At 40.8% G+C, this 19,119-nt stretch overlaps 1 protein-coding gene across 1 annotated transcript in view; it reads right to left on the bottom strand.

The window, feature by feature from the left end:
• Nucleotides 1-5,882: 5,882 nt before the first annotated feature.
• The window catches only part of LOC145479180 (uncharacterized), a 23,766-nt gene continuing 10,529 nt past the window's right edge, over nt 5,883-19,119 (bottom strand). The window contains exons 11-23 of the mRNA XM_081457459.1: nt 19,111-19,119; nt 18,559-18,669; nt 18,384-18,416; nt 14,065-14,427; nt 11,936-12,001; nt 10,415-10,867; nt 10,038-10,061; nt 9,409-9,585; nt 8,822-9,049; nt 8,282-8,436; nt 7,905-7,963; nt 6,970-7,139; nt 5,883-6,586 (exon numbers count right to left, since the gene is read on the bottom strand). The exon at nt 19,111-19,119 is cut by the window's right edge and continues 36 nt beyond it. Of these exons, the coding sequence (XP_081313585.1) occupies nt 6,321-6,586; nt 6,970-7,139; nt 7,905-7,963; nt 8,282-8,436; nt 8,822-9,049; nt 9,409-9,585; nt 10,038-10,061; nt 10,415-10,867; nt 11,936-12,001; nt 14,065-14,427; nt 18,384-18,416; nt 18,559-18,669; nt 19,111-19,119 (2,114 nt within the window). The 3' untranslated portion in view covers nt 5,883-6,320. The remainder of the gene's footprint in view (nt 6,587-6,969; nt 7,140-7,904; nt 7,964-8,281; nt 8,437-8,821; nt 9,050-9,408; nt 9,586-10,037; nt 10,062-10,414; nt 10,868-11,935; nt 12,002-14,064; nt 14,428-18,383; nt 18,417-18,558; nt 18,670-19,110) is intronic.

Here is a 19,119-nt window from a genome sequence, read left to right as displayed (position 1 = left end):
TAAAAAGTGTAATTATTTTTTAATGTAAATGTTTAATTAAGCTATCAAACTCATTTTGAAAGGAAAGGGAAGAGTTCTCTCTCTGATCAGCTATAGGCACACTCTATCGTTCGTTAATTTCAGTCAAGTACGTACTGACTATGTGTTAAAAGTAAAGGAAGTTTATTTACCGGGCAATGGCACCTCGCAGACGAAAGCCTTGGCATCAAATCAATGCTTGTCAGCCCAACCTGGCCCCAATTCGCCTTTTGCTTGCACGACACAGTTCTCAGTTTCATTGCCGCCAGGTTCTCCAGGTAGCCACTCAGAAAACGGGATTGGTGATCCATCAACCCATACGTACCGACCCTCCGTTGAACGGTCATGCAGTCCGATCCAAGCTTCCATTACGTTGGATTCTATAACGACAAGCCAATGGAACGAAAATTACTCTTTGTACATTATTATTTCATTTTTTTGCAAAGGGATAAGGCCGTCTGTCAGCTCTGCAAGCGTTTTCATGTTAAAATAAATTTTTAAATTGTGTGTTCGTATGGCGTCTGCATTATATATTTGAGGCAGCGTGGCAGAGTGGTTTAGGGGGCCGGTGTTGTAATCCGGAAGTCGCGGGTTCAAGGCCTCTACCCTGCCACTAGCAGGATTTGTTTCTCGGTAGTCCCAAGTTCAAATCTTCGGTCACGCTTTGTAAATAGCCAACTGGTCTGCCTCCTGCCAGGTGGGATTTTTAACAATGTTACGTTTATTGGAATATTTGTTTCCTTTGTTTCAGTGGCCTGTCTGTAAACTAGCTAAGCTTGGTGCTTGTATAGCTAAGTGCATGACCACTGTAAATAAGATTTACATTTTTTACATTATATTTGTGTAAGAGGGAGACCTCTTCACCTTCATCCTAACTCATTCAAACGTGTTGGTCCCTGTATGTTTAGGTAAACATATATCAGCCAGTCGCATCCGTTAATGATCCCAGCAAACAATGGCATCTACTTTATTCAAACGCCAGCCCTACAAAGTTTTGAACGGGGAGGCTCCGCCCCAAGGTCCAACTCCTCACCCTTTTGTACACCATTGTCTAGAAAAGGTACCCTTTTCATACACCCCTCATTGAAAAAAAGATCCCTCTTTCACGTACTAACTTAAGAACATTGCATCTCTTTTCTAAACCCTAGAAATTAGGTTAGTGATGTAAAGCTTAATAAGTTAGATGATACTGTCGTAAGGTGCGTATGTTCGAATTTTTTTTAAATACCTAAATAACAGACTTCTCCACCCTTTCATATACCTCAACTTATAAAATCCCAACCCTTTTATACACGAGAAGCTTAAAAGAGGTAACCCTTCCGGATGGAGCCTCTCCGTATAGGCCATTGTAAGGAGCACCGAACCCCCCTTATTCCGGAATCTAGCGGACAAATTATTAAGCCAACACGTTTACCACAACCCCCCCCCTCCCCCAATTAAAAACGCATCTCAGAATTTCAGAATATGTAAAAATTTTAACGTAATTCTATCCCTATCCTTCCCCTCTATTTAGTTATTTACCCTCATCAGGAGCCATAATCGGGGACGGAGACCGTAAGTCTTGGGATCCGCGCGCACCTATGATATGGGACAATTTTTCTATTTTTAGAACAAATTGCGCCATCCTGACGTCATATATCCGTGCGGATCCATGCACATGTGGGGGGCTCTTGCGTGGATTTTGTCACGTTGCGTAATCAAATGGTGAGAGTTGCGAGATTCTCTTAGATTTTTCACAGCGATGGCAGGGAATAAGGCAAGGAATAAGATCAAGGGCTCTTATATGTCGTTTTATGCTCTGAGCTGATGGAAAAGGTGAGTTTTTCAGGGTCGAAAACAAGACTTCAATTTCGCGCTGTGAATGAATATTATCTGCTCGCGCTAGTTAAACGCGTAAGCATTTGCGTTTGCTCTGTGAAGAAAAGTTATGAAAGAAAACTCAAACAATTTTCCCCAACGCCCAAAGGCTACTAACATCATGTGTGTTTCTTTAACATAGTGAAATTTTACACTGCAAAGATAAAATAGGCAAGGAGTTTTGGTAGCTCAACCAACAAAATCGAAATCGTTGTTCGAGTTGATTAAAGAAAGCATCATCGTAACTTTGCCGATTATTTCTGCTGTATGCACATATTTTCAGTTAAGCTTTTACTATGTTCTCAAACATTTATCAACCTTAAACATATTTAAAAACTAGGGATATTATCTGAGTTCGATGTACGTTTTCACACGAAAGTGCGGGAGTTCAATTTGTCATATTTTACTGACTGTACAAAACGCACATCGGCGGGCGCTCTTCTTCATCAACAACAGACAATTTGTTGGTTTTTACACAAACAAAACTGAGCATCATCTACAGACATAAACTTTGTCACTTATTGGGCTTTGATAAAACATCAAGCGTTGCTTACAATTCAGGCGAAACTCAAACTTGCAATTTTTTTTTTTCTTTTTTTACTTTTCGGTCGCGATAGACTCTCGCGAAATCCTCGCAAGCGTGTGGCAAGAGGAGGGAAACTTTGAAGTCCTGAAACACTGCTATACCCAAATATATCCAACTAGGTTTTTGCTGTGTTATGGAAAAGCTGTTAATCTTCAACACATGTGAAACTTGGAGGGGAGTAATGTGGAGCTCTTGTAAAAGAAGTCAAAGAAGCAGCGGAACACAACTTGGTCAGTGATATAAAGCGGGATATAACTAAATTCGACATTGTCTTACTTCTCGCAAACTGGAGCAGCTGTCGACGAAAATACTGAAGTAAAATTCCCACAGACATGAACTTATTGAGTTGTGGGCCAAAAGAGTCGAACATTTCGGGAATTTCGGAAGCCATTTCCCCGCGCTACATCCGCAAATCCTCGCAGAATGTACGCGCGTGTACCGCAGATGATGGCGCAATTTGTTCTAACAATAGAAAAATTGTCCCATATCATGGGGACAGCCCCAGTACTAGAAATGGCGCGCGCTTACGGTCTCCGTCCCCGATTATGGCTTCTGCCCTCATTCAGGAAATAATATCATACTCATAATCTTACATTGAATCTTGGAAAAAACTCTCAGAATTTGATGTTCTTACTTGTTAGTAGGCTCAAAACAGAGTCAGTTTCCTCTCTGCTTTCAATCGAGGCCAGCCTACCAGTGTCTTTTGCGCAGCGAAGGAGGGCAGCATCCCAGCTTGCCGTTGTGTTGTGGACAGAAAACCATGATCGACTGGTGGCAAAAGGGAGCTTAAAGTAACCCTCCGGGCGGTAAGCTAGAAAATGTGATAAAAAGGGGAAATTCGCCACAGTCGATTTTGAACAATACTTAATACAGCGGTTTTCAATTTAGTATCCTACTGACCTAAACCAAACCACAGTTACTTACCAATTAGACTACTCAGCAAATCTCAAACCATAGTAAAACCAAAACCAAAGCCAAAGTAATTACCTGATTACTTTCGACACTCAGCTGAAAACTGCCCTATTTAGACTATTTGGTGAAAATGATCAAGTTATAGTTTTCATCAAAAGCGAGAAATTCCCATGTTATAGCGTAGGATTTATTACATGGAACATAATACTTACCTTCCGGAGCAGGATCAGAGATTCCTAAGAAAAAAAACACACGATGGTGAGATCAGGAAAACGCGCAAGGCAAAAATGTTTTCAAAATTTCATCCCATGTAGACAGTCATATAGTATTATTTCAATTTTTGTGCGCAGTAATATACACACTATTGACATACAGAATTAGTCCGCTAATACCCTGTGACTAGAGACAAAAAAATGTACATTAAAGAAAACCCTGCCTGCATCATGAAATAAAATGAGAACTTACTAGAGTTATAAGATTGTCATCTCTTTGAATTCTTCTATGTCTGTTAAACAACTGTTTTGATCAACTAGCCGTACATATAGATTAATCATAATATTTAAAAGTCCAAAATACATCCCAGTCTCTATCGAACGGGGGAGTCAAGAAGTCAATCAATCAGTCAATCAATCAATCAATCAATCAATCAGATGGTACACGAAAAGAGCAAAGGATGTAAAAAGTTGCCCTGCTCCTTGTCAGTAGTCTTTTGTTTGCACATTACAAAGCAAGTTAGAGGTGACATTAGACTTTAAAATCCTTTGGGCTAAAATGTCTTTTTTCATGTGACATAAGTTACATGCCATTGCGTTAAAAAATTTAAGTTGTCTTCGCATTTTGTGACGCTAAAAACAGTAAGTAGCATTGAAAACTGTACAACATAGGTTTTGAATAAAACGCGTTGTCGCTGAATTTCACTGACCTTCTACAGGAAGGACGTTTTCCTTGATGTTGCCTTCATCACTCTCTTTACGGTTAAAAAATACTGATATGGAATATTTTTCCCAGATACCCTGCATGTCCCTTGGCACTTCCAGCTCCCTTCGCTATGCCAGCTCCTACGCATGTGCTGTTTTTCCAAACCATCTGAGCAAACGGCGGCAACTTAACTGTCAACTTGGGATCGGCCCAGTCAAAGAACTTCACACCGGCATACCACTTGGCTGCGCATGCCTTAACGATGTCAGTTTCCGTTTGATGACTACACACCAGTTGTCCGTATATGGAATAGGGATCTATCCTTTCTGTTCCAACAGTTGCGAGCTGTAGTGCCCAGCTGCGGGCTAACTGGTTAAGTTCATTGGAGGAGGACACGTAGGATGCTTGGTGTAGTTTCCGGAAGAGATTTATTTGATACACTAGATCCTTTCTAAATTGGCCTGGAAAATACAATTTGAATGACTGGAATTAAGTCGAATGTCCTGTTCTTATTAGCTTTTGTGATAGAAACCGACGTTTCGGTGCATCTTGCGCCATTATCAAGGTTACATAGTTAAAGAAAAGAAGCGGTTTGTTTAATCAGTTGCTCCATGTAGGAAAAGAGACAGAGAACCACGTGAAGTTTTAAAATCAGTTAAACACAGAAAAGTAAGAGGCAGAATTAAACATTTCTTGAGGAAAAGTGTTCCCGTTTCATCTGTTTTATTCACTGTGGCTACCAGATGTGAACTATGGATTGTCAAGCTTGCTCATGAAGAAGAGTTTGTTTTTACTCGATTTTTTTAAACAAAATTTGAACAAGAAATTAAAAGTGTTGGTCTTCTGGTAGGAATTATAAATGTTATCCAGAATTTTTGTCCGAGTTCAGTTTGATAATAAGAACTACCTCTTGTCAAAAAAGAAGCTTTTGTTATCTGGAGACATTGAATTAAACCCAGGTCCTGCAGAGATTCCTAATCCACTTACCTACGGGCGTAGATTCATGTGCTCATCGAGCACCTACTGTTTTTTTGTTTGTTACTGGTGTATAGCATCTTCCCATTTTATCTTCTCAGGTTGAGTGGCTGAACAGTGGCCTTCGTCCGTCTATTCGGCTTCAGTGTTGGTTACGTTAGTAAGGTTACGAGCAAGGTAGGTAGGTGTCGAGGGCTCAAACCATATATAATACGGGAGCTAAATGGTCCCTCGTTGATTATTTTAATGTATATAATAAAACTCATATATTCTCTAGTTGTAATCCACGAGAGAAGAACTTCGTAAATCCGTCAACGTTTTTTAGCGCAATGAAGTTCTCAGACCTATGACCATTGTTCCCTTCCATTCCGCAAGAACAAAAAAAGTATACTTCTAGCGTCGATAACGCGATACAGACTGTTTGTTTAAAATATATGATTCTTCGAAATTCTGACTTAAGGTCAACTATTCTCACAAAGAATTACAATTTAACTAAGATTAAGGCTCTATGTCTAAATTTTTTATGGCAGCTTTAAAAAACTTAAGAAGGGATTAGTAACGATTGAAACTACGCTGAAATATATGAGAGACACGTGATTGAGAGAATAGAGTCCTCTTTATTCTTTTCTATATATACAAACACAAGCATTGAGCAACGTTCGGGCAAGCGCGGGTCCGGAAATGAACACCGCTGGTCTACCACCGAAATAGATTGATTTAAGGAAAATTGATTAGTATAGTAAAACTTGCTGTCGTCTGTCCTTTAAAATAAAAAGTGACTCTACCCAGAGTTCATCGACCTATTTTCATCATGACTAAATCATGATTAATATACATCGATTCTATGGCTAAAAATTTCCAATTTGTTGCATTTCAAATAAGCACAACGTAACAAAATGAACTGTTCGAAAGTTCTCCGCGTTCCTCTCAACATCAAACCAGTGGCACTATTCAGTAAGCAATGCTAAATGCAATTTTAAAATAAAATGAAACTTTTTTTCAGTTTCAACTAGATAGCCTTAATGAAAAGATGCAAACAACACTAAAATTGAGATTAGAATTTGTGTATTTTGACGCGTGATCTCCTTTTGGAATTGCAGCAGTTGGAAGAGCAGTATGGAGGGCAAAAGTTGACGTTCCTAGTGCAGGCGACTGGACATTGCCATGGATTTTGGCTGGGGTAGATGGGTTCGGGCTGCCCGTAAACCACTGGTGATGGATATTGCATTTGATGCGACGAAGACGTCGGTGTGCAGCAGCTGGGATCACAGCCTGCTTGGCAAGCAGTACTCACACATTGATTTGGACAGTATGACGAGCCTGAAATCCAAATAAGAAGCCGGTTTAATTTAGGACAGGAATTGAAGAAATAACTGGTTTGAGCATAGTTCTCGTTCCCGAACACGTCCTTAAAGCAGTTTAGGGCCTGGAAAAATGCTTGCTCTCTTCTAAAGAGAAGCAAAGATGACTGCAAATTCCATTTACTCCATTTAAGCATCATGCTAAGACATGCGACATGATTATAACTCAGAACTGATATAGTTGTGATCTAGATCAACCGATAAATATCATACAATGCATCGTTTACTTGAAAAAAATTTGTAGTTGACGGTTCTGTCAGTAACGTAATCTTTGGCGTGTACATAAAAGTTTTTACTTTTCACTTACAGCCCTGATATGCATACATTGCGCTAGACTTTTACCTGGCTTGAGAGTCTTGACAGAGATAAGTTTTGCAGACGTTCCGTTTGACAGTTCAAGTTCTCCGTCGTTTTCTTTGATGCTGATTTGTAGCGACTGTATGGAATCAGAACTAGCCTCTGGACCAAGCCTCAAAATAACCTCAACATGTGATACACCATTTGGCAGGCACCTGAAACGACATTTAAAAATTTTGTTTTTCGTTTTAGGGTTTATTTCCCCTCATCAGCGTATCACATTTGGACTGCTTATCTATTGAACGACATCTCTTTAGGTGACACAATCTTTATATCATTTTACGTTGTTTGGATTTTATTCTATAATGTAACAGGTTGCCTGATAAACAACAGAAGGAACCAAACTGCAACTGACTGACAGCTCATTCTCAATCCTGGAAGTTTCATGTAAGAAAAAATTACAAAATCAACTACTTGTACTCCAATGAAAAGAATGTTTCTAATGAAACTGTTGTGCTCCGTCTGCGAGACAGTCATCTTTTTTATCATGAGAATCATCAGCCTGAAGTTGACTAAAACCGAAATCAATAGGCCTATTAGGAAAATCAACCAATCAATTTGTCAGCCAGTTAGACTGTCGATTAGTTGCTTAGTTAGTCCGTTAGTCAGTTTATTTCTCACCGTCAGTCAGTTACACAGGCAGTCAGTTAGTCAATCATTCAGTCTGTCGGTCAATAAATCAATTACTCAGTCAGTCGGTCAGTCAGTCAGTCAGTCAATAAATCAATTAGTCAGTCAGTCAGTCAGTCAGTCAGTCAGTTAATAAATCAATAAGCCAGTGAGTCAGTCGGTCAGTTAAACAGTCCGTCAGTCAGTCAGTCAGTCATCAGTTACTCAACAGTCAGTCAGTCAGACAGTCAATCATGAGCAATCAAATAGTCAGTCAGTCAGTAAATCCATCAATCGGTTCATGAAGTCACCTGATTGTGTTCACTATCGGCTGGACTGTAATATTCTTTGCTTGGAAATAACGAGTAATCTGAAACGGAAAAAAATGTCAAGTAGATTTGTCATTATAACTTAATTTATATGGTTAAAAACATTTTAAATATTTTTTCAACACATTGGAACGCCAACATAACCACGTACACACATGTAAATGCCAAGTGACTAGGAGAGTATGTTCGTTACGTTTATGCTAAAGGAGGCTCGTTATCAACTAATCGTCGTCAAAACGATTTTATGGGAAAACGGCCAAATTCTTGCTTAAATCGTGATTTTGTTGATAAGTATTTTCTGTAAATGCATAGGAAGCTCTTTTTCTTGCTTAGGAAATTGATATACAAAAACGACCTACCGTCTCTCTGAGCAGATCATTTACACTCTGGATAACAGGTGTACACATAGAGTAGTAGCTTGCAGGATAGACAGACTGAGAGTAGACTGGGTTTTGGTAGGACTGGGTCGGCTGCTGCTCGGTTAAGTTGAAAATCAATTTATAGAATGTGTAACCTGACAGAGAGAAACCACTGTAAGTAGGCGGGCGGAGAAACAAAACAAGTGCAATCAAGAAATCATTATAATGATTCAATTAAAGCATAAGTATTTTGAAATTCCAGTTAGCTTTTATTCTTTCTGTAAAATTAGCGGAAAGGGGAGGTTTATAGCCAAGAGAAAGAGGCCCCTTTCTGTTCGATACGTACTGAACACGTAGTGGCGTCATTCGTTCTTTATATACCTGCGGACCGATATGGGATTTATTCATGCAAAACCTTTGAAGGCCAAAACATAATTTGTGTATAGTCTTTTTCTTTTTCCTTTTTCTGCGCAAGGAAATTCTCCAGATTAAGCGCAGTCAGTCATTTAGATTTTAAGGTAATAAAAATAGTTTATTTACCAGGCAAGGGCACTTCGCAGACAAAAGCCTTGGTATCAAAGCAATGCTTGTCAGCCCAACCAGGCCCAAATTCGCCTCTTGCTTGCACGATACAGTTCTCAGCTGCATTGCCGTCAGGTTCTCCAGGTAGCCACTCAGAAAACGGGATTGGTGATCCATCAACCCACACGTACCGGCCCTCCGTTGAACGGTCATGCAGTCCAATCCAAGCTTCCATTACGTTGGATTCTATAACAACACGTATGGGTTAAAATTTAACTTTGTGAAGGGGCTATATACCCACATCAGGTTGTGTCGGGATTAAAGTCAAATCAGTTTTGGGTCGTTTTATGTTCAATTTCAAGGTTATCTCTTCATATTGGGCATGTATTACATTTAAGAAAATATTTGTTCAAAAGATAAAGTAGGCCATCAAACGCCTGCTCCCTTGAGAGGAAGGCAGACATGGCCATCACACCATTAACGAAACTTACAACTTCCTATACATATTGCGTTTTGGGTTGTATTTTGCTGCAATAGAACGCTCTTAGAATACTTCACCATGGCAGTTTTTGGCCTGAGCAGCCACGTATTTCTAATTCTCTTACTTGTCAGCAAGCCCACAATTAAGTCAGCTTCCTCTCTGCTGTCAATCGAGGCTAGCGTTCCATTGTCTAGTGCGCAACCAAGAAGTGCGTCATCCCAACTTACAGTAGTGTTGTGGACAGAAAAACACGATCGACTGCTGCCCATAGGCAGCTTAAAGTAACCTTCTGGACAGGAAGCTAGAAAATAATCAATTAAATATACGAAAATCAACACTTAAATATAACTAGCAAGTAAGTAACCGTACATAGAGAATGAAGAAGCCCACGAGCGAGCGAATGAAAGATGGATGGATAGACGGACGGAGAGGTGGATGAGTAACTGGTAATTGGAACAACCAGTCTGTCAGCCAGCCAGGAAAATAAAATATTAAAATTATCGCACCTGGTAAATCTGCCCCCGATTACATCAGTTGCATACGAGCAAGTGCAAATATTTCATTCCAATAGATTAAACATTTTAAAACAGCGACGCAATGTTTGAGTTTATGAGATTCATCGCAATCGGTTTTGATCGACTGTTCACTCGCAGTACTAAAGAAGTTTATAGATCACACTCGTTACCAACCAACACTCTATTAGCCACAATAAATGGTTAGGTTATAGTCCAGTACATAACACCCAGTACTAACCCTCCGGAGCAGGTAGTGAGATTCCTGCGATAAAAATAACATAATAATGAGATAACTCATAGTAAATATTAAACTGAATTAAAAAATGAAAATTTCGCCCCAAAATGTTACAGTTTTCCACAGTAGCATACAAACAGACTAGAGGATTTGAACTGTGATAGAGAATACTAGGAACTCCGCGATACGTGATGTGATCAAAAGTAGAAGCAGCTGACAGCAAGTAGACAACGAATATGATAAAAAAATTATGATGGCGCGCAAAGGAAACAAAGAGAACGAGATACACTTTAGAAAACAAATGTCAATCATGAGATTCACTGTAATAAAGTGCGTGTATAAGCTACTGACAAAGCGTAACAGAGCGGAGCGTAACTGACCTGCTGCAGGGAGGACGTTTTCCTTGATATTGCCTTCATCACTCTGGGCAGGGTCAAAAAATGCAGCGATGAAATATTTTCCCCCGATATTCCGTCTCTTGGCACCTCCACCTCCTTGAGCTATGCCAACTCCTACGCGTGTGCTGTTTTTCCAAACCATCTGAGTAAACGGAGAGGACTTCACTGTCAACTTGGGATCGGCCCAGTCAAAAAACTTGATAGCGCTGTACCACTTGACTGCGCATGCCTTAGGGAGATCGCTTCCGGCGTGGTGGCTGCACACCAATTGCCCATATTTGGAACTGGGATCTATCTTTTCAGCTCCTTCAGCTGCAAGCTGTTGTGCCCAAGCACCGGCCTCCTTGTCAAGCTCTTCAGAAGGTGAAACATCTGAGGATTGGTGGAGTCTTCGGAAAAGGTTTATTTGATCCACTAGATCCATAAGTAATTGTTCTAGAGAATATAATTTCAGTTGCAAAATTAAACAGTACATATTAAAAGAGTGAAAAGAGAACGTGAAAGGAATAAAAACTAATAATCAGTGAGTTATGTGTGGTTAGAACATCGTCTCATTTTCCCAGAGCATACTCTCTCTTAACAGACACCTCCATAAGACGAACACCTCTTTAGAACGGACAGCGGGCGCTATGAAGTAGTCAACAGCCATCAGAAAATTCTATCTTCGATAAAAAAGAACTTCTGCAAGAAAATCGACGTGTCATATGAAGAGGTTTAACTTTAAAACGTAACTTGGATTTGTGAACTCTACATAAATTCGAGGAACTACTTTACCGCCTTTTTACTTTCATGACAAGTGAAGAACCATGGCTGTATGCAAGGAAACTGTTTAAAAGGCATTTTAGTTGTTGGTCTGGAAACCAATGTACAAGATGCTGGGTTGTAAAACTGTATATAGCTTATGGCGTAATTGGCTCATTAATTCGCTCTTAGTTGTAAATTTAAAGATGAATTTTAGATGAACTGTGGTTTAAGAAAGGCTCTCTGTCTGTTTGTCTGTTTGTCTGTCAGTCTGCCTGCCTGCCTGTCTGCCTGTCTGCCTATCTGCTTGTCTGCCTGTCCGCCTGTCCGCCTGTCCGCCTGTCCGCCTGTCCGCCTGTCCGCCTGTCCGCCTGTCCGCCTGTCCGCCTGTCCGCCTGTCCGCCTGTCCGCCTGTCCGCCTGTCCGCCTGTCCGCCTGTCTGCCTGTCTGCCTGTCTGCCTGTCTGCCTGTCTGCCTGTCTGCCTGTCGGCCTGTCGGCCTGTCGGCCTGTCTGCCTGCCGTCTGCCTGCCGTCTGCCTGCCGTCTGCCTGTCTGCCTGTCTGCCTGTCTGCCTGTCTGCCTGTCTGCCTGTCTGCCTGTCTGCCTGTCTGCCTGTCTGCCTGTCTGCCTGTCTGCCTGTCTGCCTGTCTGCCTGTCTGCCTGTCTGCCTGTCTGCCTGTCTGCCTGTCTGCCTGTCTCTCTGTCTGCCTGTCCGTCTGTCTGTCTGTCTGTCTGTCAATGAAGATCATAAAAGAAACTTACTGATATCTGGCATTGGACCTGGTGCCGCCGTGGTTACAGCAGTTACAGGGGCTGGGGTTGTAGGAGCTGTTAAAATAACGAGAAAGAAAAACAGACAAATTACTACAGCATCTACGGTTTTTGCAAAGTCTGCAAACATACTTGTACTTTCTTTTTGGTTTACACACGAGCCTTTAGGCATAACTATGATGTAACGTACAGTACAGGACTAAATGTTTCATAATGTACCATGGGCAATAAAAACATTTGTTCTAAATGTTTTTATTGCCCATTTTAGGAAGTAAACTAAAATTACCCTCTTTCTCCTGCTAAGACTGTCAAGATTAATTTTGTTGTTAGTTAAGCTTTTATTGCTCGCTTCCTGAGTTTTACGATAAGCTCATGGAACGTCATCGGTTTTCTAACCAACTAGCAGTAAAATAGATCAAAGTTAATATAAATTCCCTCTAGAGCCATGCTTCCTCTGTCGGGATTCAGTTTCGTGTTCTTATCAGACTGTTTTCAGCCAAGCACAGTACTGATTAGTATCGCCCAGTCCCATGACAAGTATTGCAAATTTTCCAAGAAACATAAGCTCACTTCTCTTTCATGAGAATTGCAAACCGTGTCGATTAATTAACTGGCACAGAATATTGTCTCTCTTAAATGCATCTACAGTTATTTACTAGAAATGTCAACAAAACCGTACAAGGCAGCAACAGAAGAGCGTTCAATGCACATTTTACATTACTTTATATTTTACTCCGTAATGCGCCGTGGGGATATGATCGACAATCACGCCAATAAGCAAATAAATTTGTTTTTTATGTATATAATTTTTCTAATTGAAACGGAAAAGAGAATTTCCAAAAGAAGATTCATTTAAGGCTACGTGATTCCAGCCAAAGAGCGCACAGCCGAGAAACGCTTTAAGAAGTTTGGTTTAGCTATTAATAATGACGTCACGGATCAGAGTCTGCACCAGTCACAGTCACAGTCACACTCCCTGTCTCCTGAGGATTAACTATCGTGAGCCCATGTGTTGCTACGTGAATGGAGATGTTTTGCAGAAATTCGCGGGAATGCACGGTGTTTGCCATAGTCTCCCAAGACTATCTTTTCATAACCCTATAATTCTCTATTAAATAGTTCGGGTGACAAAAAGAATTGTATTTATTCATCTGTCTATTCGAGAAAGCAATCTTTTGTAAGGAAAATGAGTAATGCTAAAAAGAAGCACTAGAGAGGCGTGAATTGAATGTCGAAAGAATGAATCCACATCCTTTCTTCGTTAACAACCCAGTATCATGCAGTCATCGCTGTCGTAGTCAAGTCAAAGTTCAGCGTGTGTGATATCGTCTTCAGTCTGTTTGGCCTTGTTCCTAATGTGCTTATGAGTTACCAGGCATCTCATGCAGTCGAGGTGAATAACTGTTATGTAGTATAGGGACCAGAGGTGGATATCACAGAATTTTGCGCCATAATGGGAAAATCATCTTTCGGAACATTGAGGAGTCACTGTTGCTCGTGGGGCCAATCATTATCTGTGTAAAATAGGCATTCTATTTCTTTTTTCTTGTTCTTTTCTTTAACTTTGAACTTTTCTGCGGCTGCTTTAAAATTGAACGATATTTGCGACTGATATTTTAAACACGTAACGACGCTTTGAGTTTTTGAATTTTACACTGAAACATACTTAAGCTTTTCTGAGTCAAATCAAGCTAGTTTTGCCATGACAAATAATTTTGTACTAAACTGTTGACATTTAAATGTCTATAAAACAATATAAATGAAAAATAAGCTTTCCTCAACAAGCTCGAACCGGCCTTCATCTGTGGTTTTGCTGCGGTCTCAATAATCAAGTCCTTATCACGTACAATTCCAAGGTTTAAGCTATTGTTGTCCTAAGGCGTTACTGAGTTTTCTGTATACAGTTCTGAAGCTCGTCGCATGATATTTTATGGTTCGAGAGAAAAGTGCGCTTCAACTGGGTTGATTGACAACAAAATATTTTTTTTCCGGTTTTATATCTTATATGGCTCAGCTTATCTCAGCTTAGTAACCACCTCCCGTAATCGAGACTTCTTGACTAATTAAAATGAAGGATTCTCCTATCCACCTCTGGACCTTATACATAACAGAAATATTACCTTGGCTAGAGGCTGCGGACGTTGAACTACCGGCACCTGTTGTAGGAGCTGCAGTGGTCGCTGTTCCAGTAGGAGTTGCTCCGGCGGTAGCTGCTCCGGTGGTAGATGCCCCGGCGGTAGATGCCCCGGTGGTAGATGCCACAGTGGTAGATGCCCCGGCGGTAGATGCTCCGGTGGTAGGCGCTCGGGTGGTAGAAGCTGCAGTTGTAGAAGCTGCAGTGGTAGAAGCTGCAGTGGTAGAAGCTGCAGTAGAAGAAACCCCACTGGTAGGACTGCCAGTGGTGGGTGTTCCAGCAGTTGCTGTTCCCCTTGGAACACCTGGAGATTTACTTGGAGTGGCAGTTGTAGGTGTTGCAGATGTAGCTGCAATTATTGCAGTTATTGCATGAAGTTGAACATAATGTAAGTAATTATCACGCCAAGGTTAGGGGAACAGACCTCGATGCGGAAAGTTGTCGAGTTTTGGTAGCAACGAAATTTGCATAACTACTTCACCCGACCCGTTTTGAATGACGAAAATTAGTACTTTATTTGTTACAAAATAGTTAAAACGTTATGACTTATAAATTAAGTTATTGTAGGTAAGTGGCTGGGATAAAAATTTAATTTCAAATGATATACTTTAGTTAAAATTAGACGTTAAACCAAAAATAAGCCTTTCTCTCTACATGTATGAAATCCTGATAAAGGCTACATAGGGGTGGCGAATGGTCCTTGACTCTGGGTCTCACAAAATTTTAGTCAAATTTCACTGGTCTCGCAGTCTCATTTTTTAGCGGTTATGTGCGTCTCGCAGTCTCGATTTTTATTCGAAGCTGTCTCGGAGTCTCAATTTTCGCAAGGCTAAGGGTCTCGAAGTCCCGATTTGTTCGTTTATCTGCTTTTTCCAATGACGTCTTCTCGTCACTTCATGATATTGAATTTCAATGAAGCAACTTACAAATTTCCAAGAAAAAGTTAATCCTAACTTCTCCCAAATTGTTTGAATTCCACAAAAAGCTACAAAACCTACCGCAACGTCAACGATGGTGCCAGAAAAACAGTTATTTTGTTTTGGGATATCATAAAGTAGTGTGTTATAACCGAATTTCCAGTTCCAGTCAGTTCCAAGAAGCTGGCTTAAGGCTGTACAAGCTCATTCTAGCTCTCAACTAAATCTGGGGCTCGAGTTTTAAGAGTCTAAACGTCTTACGCTCGCACTCAAAACACAGTCTCGGTGTCGCAATCTAAAAAGTCAAAATGTTCTCAGGCTTGCAGAGAAAAACGCTCGTCTCACCATCTCGCAAAGTCTCGTATTCACCATTCACCACCCCTTACATAGTATTATATTATAGCTAATCATTAAAGAAACCGCTGCAGCCCAATGTAAGGCTGGTAAGAGTCTATGTCCACCTCAGCTAAAGTAGAGGCCTCTACTTGCAGACCACCGCAGCTCTATAGCTGAAGAAATACCTGACCGCAGATACTTGGTTGCACACCATTAAGGGATTTGTCAGTTGGCTTGAATAGCTGCTTGAATTTTCCTTGTACAGTAATGTTTATTTGTTGTTGTTGTTTTTCCAACCAAGTACGTAACGATATGGTCATCATTACCATCATATAAACTGAGAAGGTCAAGCCTCAGGAAGCGCGATTTTGTCGCTTTTGCAATTTAGTAACAAGATTTGTGTTCTAGTTTCCCCCAAACAAACCATTAAATTGTATCTGTGCTAATGCAACTGTAATACCACGCAGTGTTTCAAATATAAGGAGAGACTTAATTTAACTTCAATTTCTTTAACATGCCAATTCCCAGAGGCGTTTTGCCAATTAGTACCATACAAGATAAAATTTTCATTTATATACACTTGCACCGAGAGACTTGTTTAATGCAACTAACTTTACAGGTGTAAGAAATTCATAATATATATTAATTTGCATCATTGTAGAGCTTATAGTTAAATTCGTCATAGTATGGGCTTTTCCACTTGAGGGCCAACCTCGTTCCCAAGGTCTCTCATCTTACCGCCCCCTGGAGCGAGCGAAGAGAGACCCTGGTTGGGTCTGGTCACGTGTCTCCCAGAATCTGGGAGATGACAATTAAATTATTGAAGGGATGGGCGGCCTAGTGGGAATTTTGTCTATACTTAGCCCACGGGAGTGCGGGAAGTGTTGTCACCATAGTAAACCGAGAACGATATGATGTTCTGCGGCAATGTCCGGCGCTAATATTCTGCAAACGCCAAGGAAAACCATCATCTGATAGCGGAAATCCAAGTCGCTGAAGGTTGTATGGTTCAGTGAAGGACGTTACATATTGTAAAAATCTCCTCAAGAAGGTGAATGGAGAATTGCACACCGCGCCGAGGCTGTGTATGGAAGATGTTTGACTCATCTTTACCTCAGAATGAAGTGTAGGTCTTGTTACCGGCAATGAAATAATTCTAGAGAATTCAGGGCCTTTTAATCACTGAACGCCAAAGTCACTTCGAAAGGAGCGAAAGGGTGAAAAGATTTATTGAAGTTTCACCGCGCCGTCGGCGCCCCGAACTTTGCAGAGCGCGAAGGATAATACAGTGAACTCGTCGTGTTATGCATTTCGCCGTCATTGCTAATAAAATGGATTTATCTTCGACCAAAAGGAGGCTAGAAAAAGAAAACTACAGTTTTCATTGTGTCGTTAATAAATTAGTGTACGTGACGCCAACGGTTTGAGAGAATTGTGCACATTTTCATTTAATTTTCGATCTCTCGACCTTTCTTTGCTTTAAGCATGTTTCTGAGGGGCACTTTTTATGCCGTGTTATTAGAAGAAATGGAAATTATAAGTAGAGCGGAGTCGCTCGATTATGTTACAGCATATTTTTAGAGGTCGTAGGTCTGCATGGTTTCCGCTGTTAACTGCACGTCGCTTCTCAGAGTTTGACACCTCAGTAATTTGCCATGACGTGCTTATACTTTGTTTAGGTTCGTTTCTATTGCAAGATATGTTTGAAGGCTCTAAGTATTGGCCCTCCAGGGACAAAGATTAAAATATTCCGTGAACATATTGCTTACTTGCATTCTATATTGTGACGCCGCAGGTGACGCCGGGCCCGGCTATTTGATTAGAACTGTTTGCAAGCACAGTGCGTCGCACGAATATCATATTTATCTTCGTCCAGCTTTTCTTCAGAGACTGCCATAGCTTTACTTTGGAAAGCTATACGTTTTCCTAGAGACCTTCTTATGTTTTTTGCATCAATTTGATCGAGTGCATTCAAAGGAGAAACAACAATTACTACGGGATGAAATTGCGCTGCTCGACGTCCACAGTTGAAATATGACTGACTTTCCATAAATCTAGTGGGTGAGACGGAGTAACACTGAAAATCACGACCACTAAATTGCCTCGAGACAGACTTGCTTAACCTTTAGGTAAACGTTGGAACAGATATTATTCGAAATTTCAGCCTGAAAGCTAAGTATTGATAAACGCCGCAGGTAATGTGGCGGTCGCAACGCGCAACAAAGCTCAACGCGACAAACTGCTGATTACAGAGGACCCCTTCCTGATGTTCTCAATTGTCAAAGTGGCACGTGACCAGACCCAGCCAGGGTCTCTCTTCGCTCGCTCCAGGGGGCGGTAAGATGAGAGACCCTGGGAACGAGGTTGCTTGAGGGCAATTTCAACTGTTCAATTTTTCCAGGTACCCGCCATTCGTAGAGAGGACGGTAACAGGACAGATTCTGTTGTGTTGCTTTTAACAGCAATAACATCACATTGCCAAATATGACTGACTTTCCATAAATCTAGTGGGTGAGACGGAGTAACACTGAAAATCACGACCACTAAATTGCCTCGAGACAGACTTGCTTAACCTTTAGGTAAACGTTGGAACAGATATTATTCGAAATTTCAGCCTGAAAGCTAAGTATTGATAAACGCCGCAGGTAATGTGGCGGTCGCAACGCGCAACAAAGCTCAACGCGACAAACTGCTGATTACAGAGGACCCCTTCCTGATGTTCTCAATTGTCAAAGTGGCACGTGACCAGACCCAGCCAGGGTCTCTCTTCGCTCGCTCCAGGGGGCGGTAAGATGAGAGACCCTGGGAACGAGGTTGCTTGAGGGCAATTTCAACTGTTCAATTTTTCCAGGTACCCGCCATTCGTAGAGAGAACGGTAACAGGACAGATTCTGTTGTGTTGCCTTTAACAGCAATAACATCACATTGCCAAATATTACCTCCAAAACATTACAACGTTAGCCAGAAAACAGTGTAAGTGACTAAAAAAGGTCTTTCTTTCACGTAGAAAGACATTGTATAGAGAACTTTAATTGGTTATGTTCGTTCTTACCTGGAGTGCTCTGTGACTCCGGTTCTTCGTTGACTGTGTTAAAAAAAAAAAAAAAGTTGAAACAAATGAAGCGATGAATTGTTACGAAATGAAGCTGATCTCAAGTTTACATTAGCTTCAGACATAATTCTTTCGAACATGTGATATTTGATCACAAGTACAAAATATATCTTACTTTCACATTTGTTTCCACTGAATTTTGGTGGACATTTGCAGACAAAACTGTCAGGGCTGTCAACATCGAGCTGACAAGACCCTCCATTGAGGCAAGGGTTAGGCTCGCAAGCTGCAAATAACAAATTATGAAAGAGAAATAATTAAAGAAAAGGCAATATTTATCCTATAAATTTGTGACATTTGAAAGAAAGCTTCCTGTTTTAAACAGGCTCAAGATATTGACGCAATATTATCTACATCCATATCACACTGATTTCATCAGCGGGCAGTTTAGGACACAAATGATTAACAGATTAACACACAATTAAGGGACTAACCAATCGGACTTTAGAAACCAAAGAACATGATTGATAAATAAAATATGGGCAGAATTGTATCCTTCTATGAAAAACCACAGCCAAACTTGCGCTTTAATTTTGTGTTTCGTCATTCCGAAAAATTAACGTTCAACCGTCAAATGACCTAAAATTTAGCCGTCAACCATCAAAGGGACCACCTCCCCACCCCCCCCCCCCCCCCGCTCCTTTGAGACCCTCATTATAAAGCGTACCTTGTGGAT

The sequence above is a fragment of the Orbicella franksi genome, chromosome 2 (assembly GCF_964199315.1).
Source record: "Orbicella franksi chromosome 2, jaOrbFran1.1, whole genome shotgun sequence".
NCBI lineage: Eukaryota > Metazoa > Cnidaria > Anthozoa > Scleractinia > Merulinidae > Orbicella > Orbicella franksi.
The sequence above is the reverse complement of the archived record's forward strand: the minus strand, read 5'-3'. Positions and strand labels throughout refer to the sequence as shown.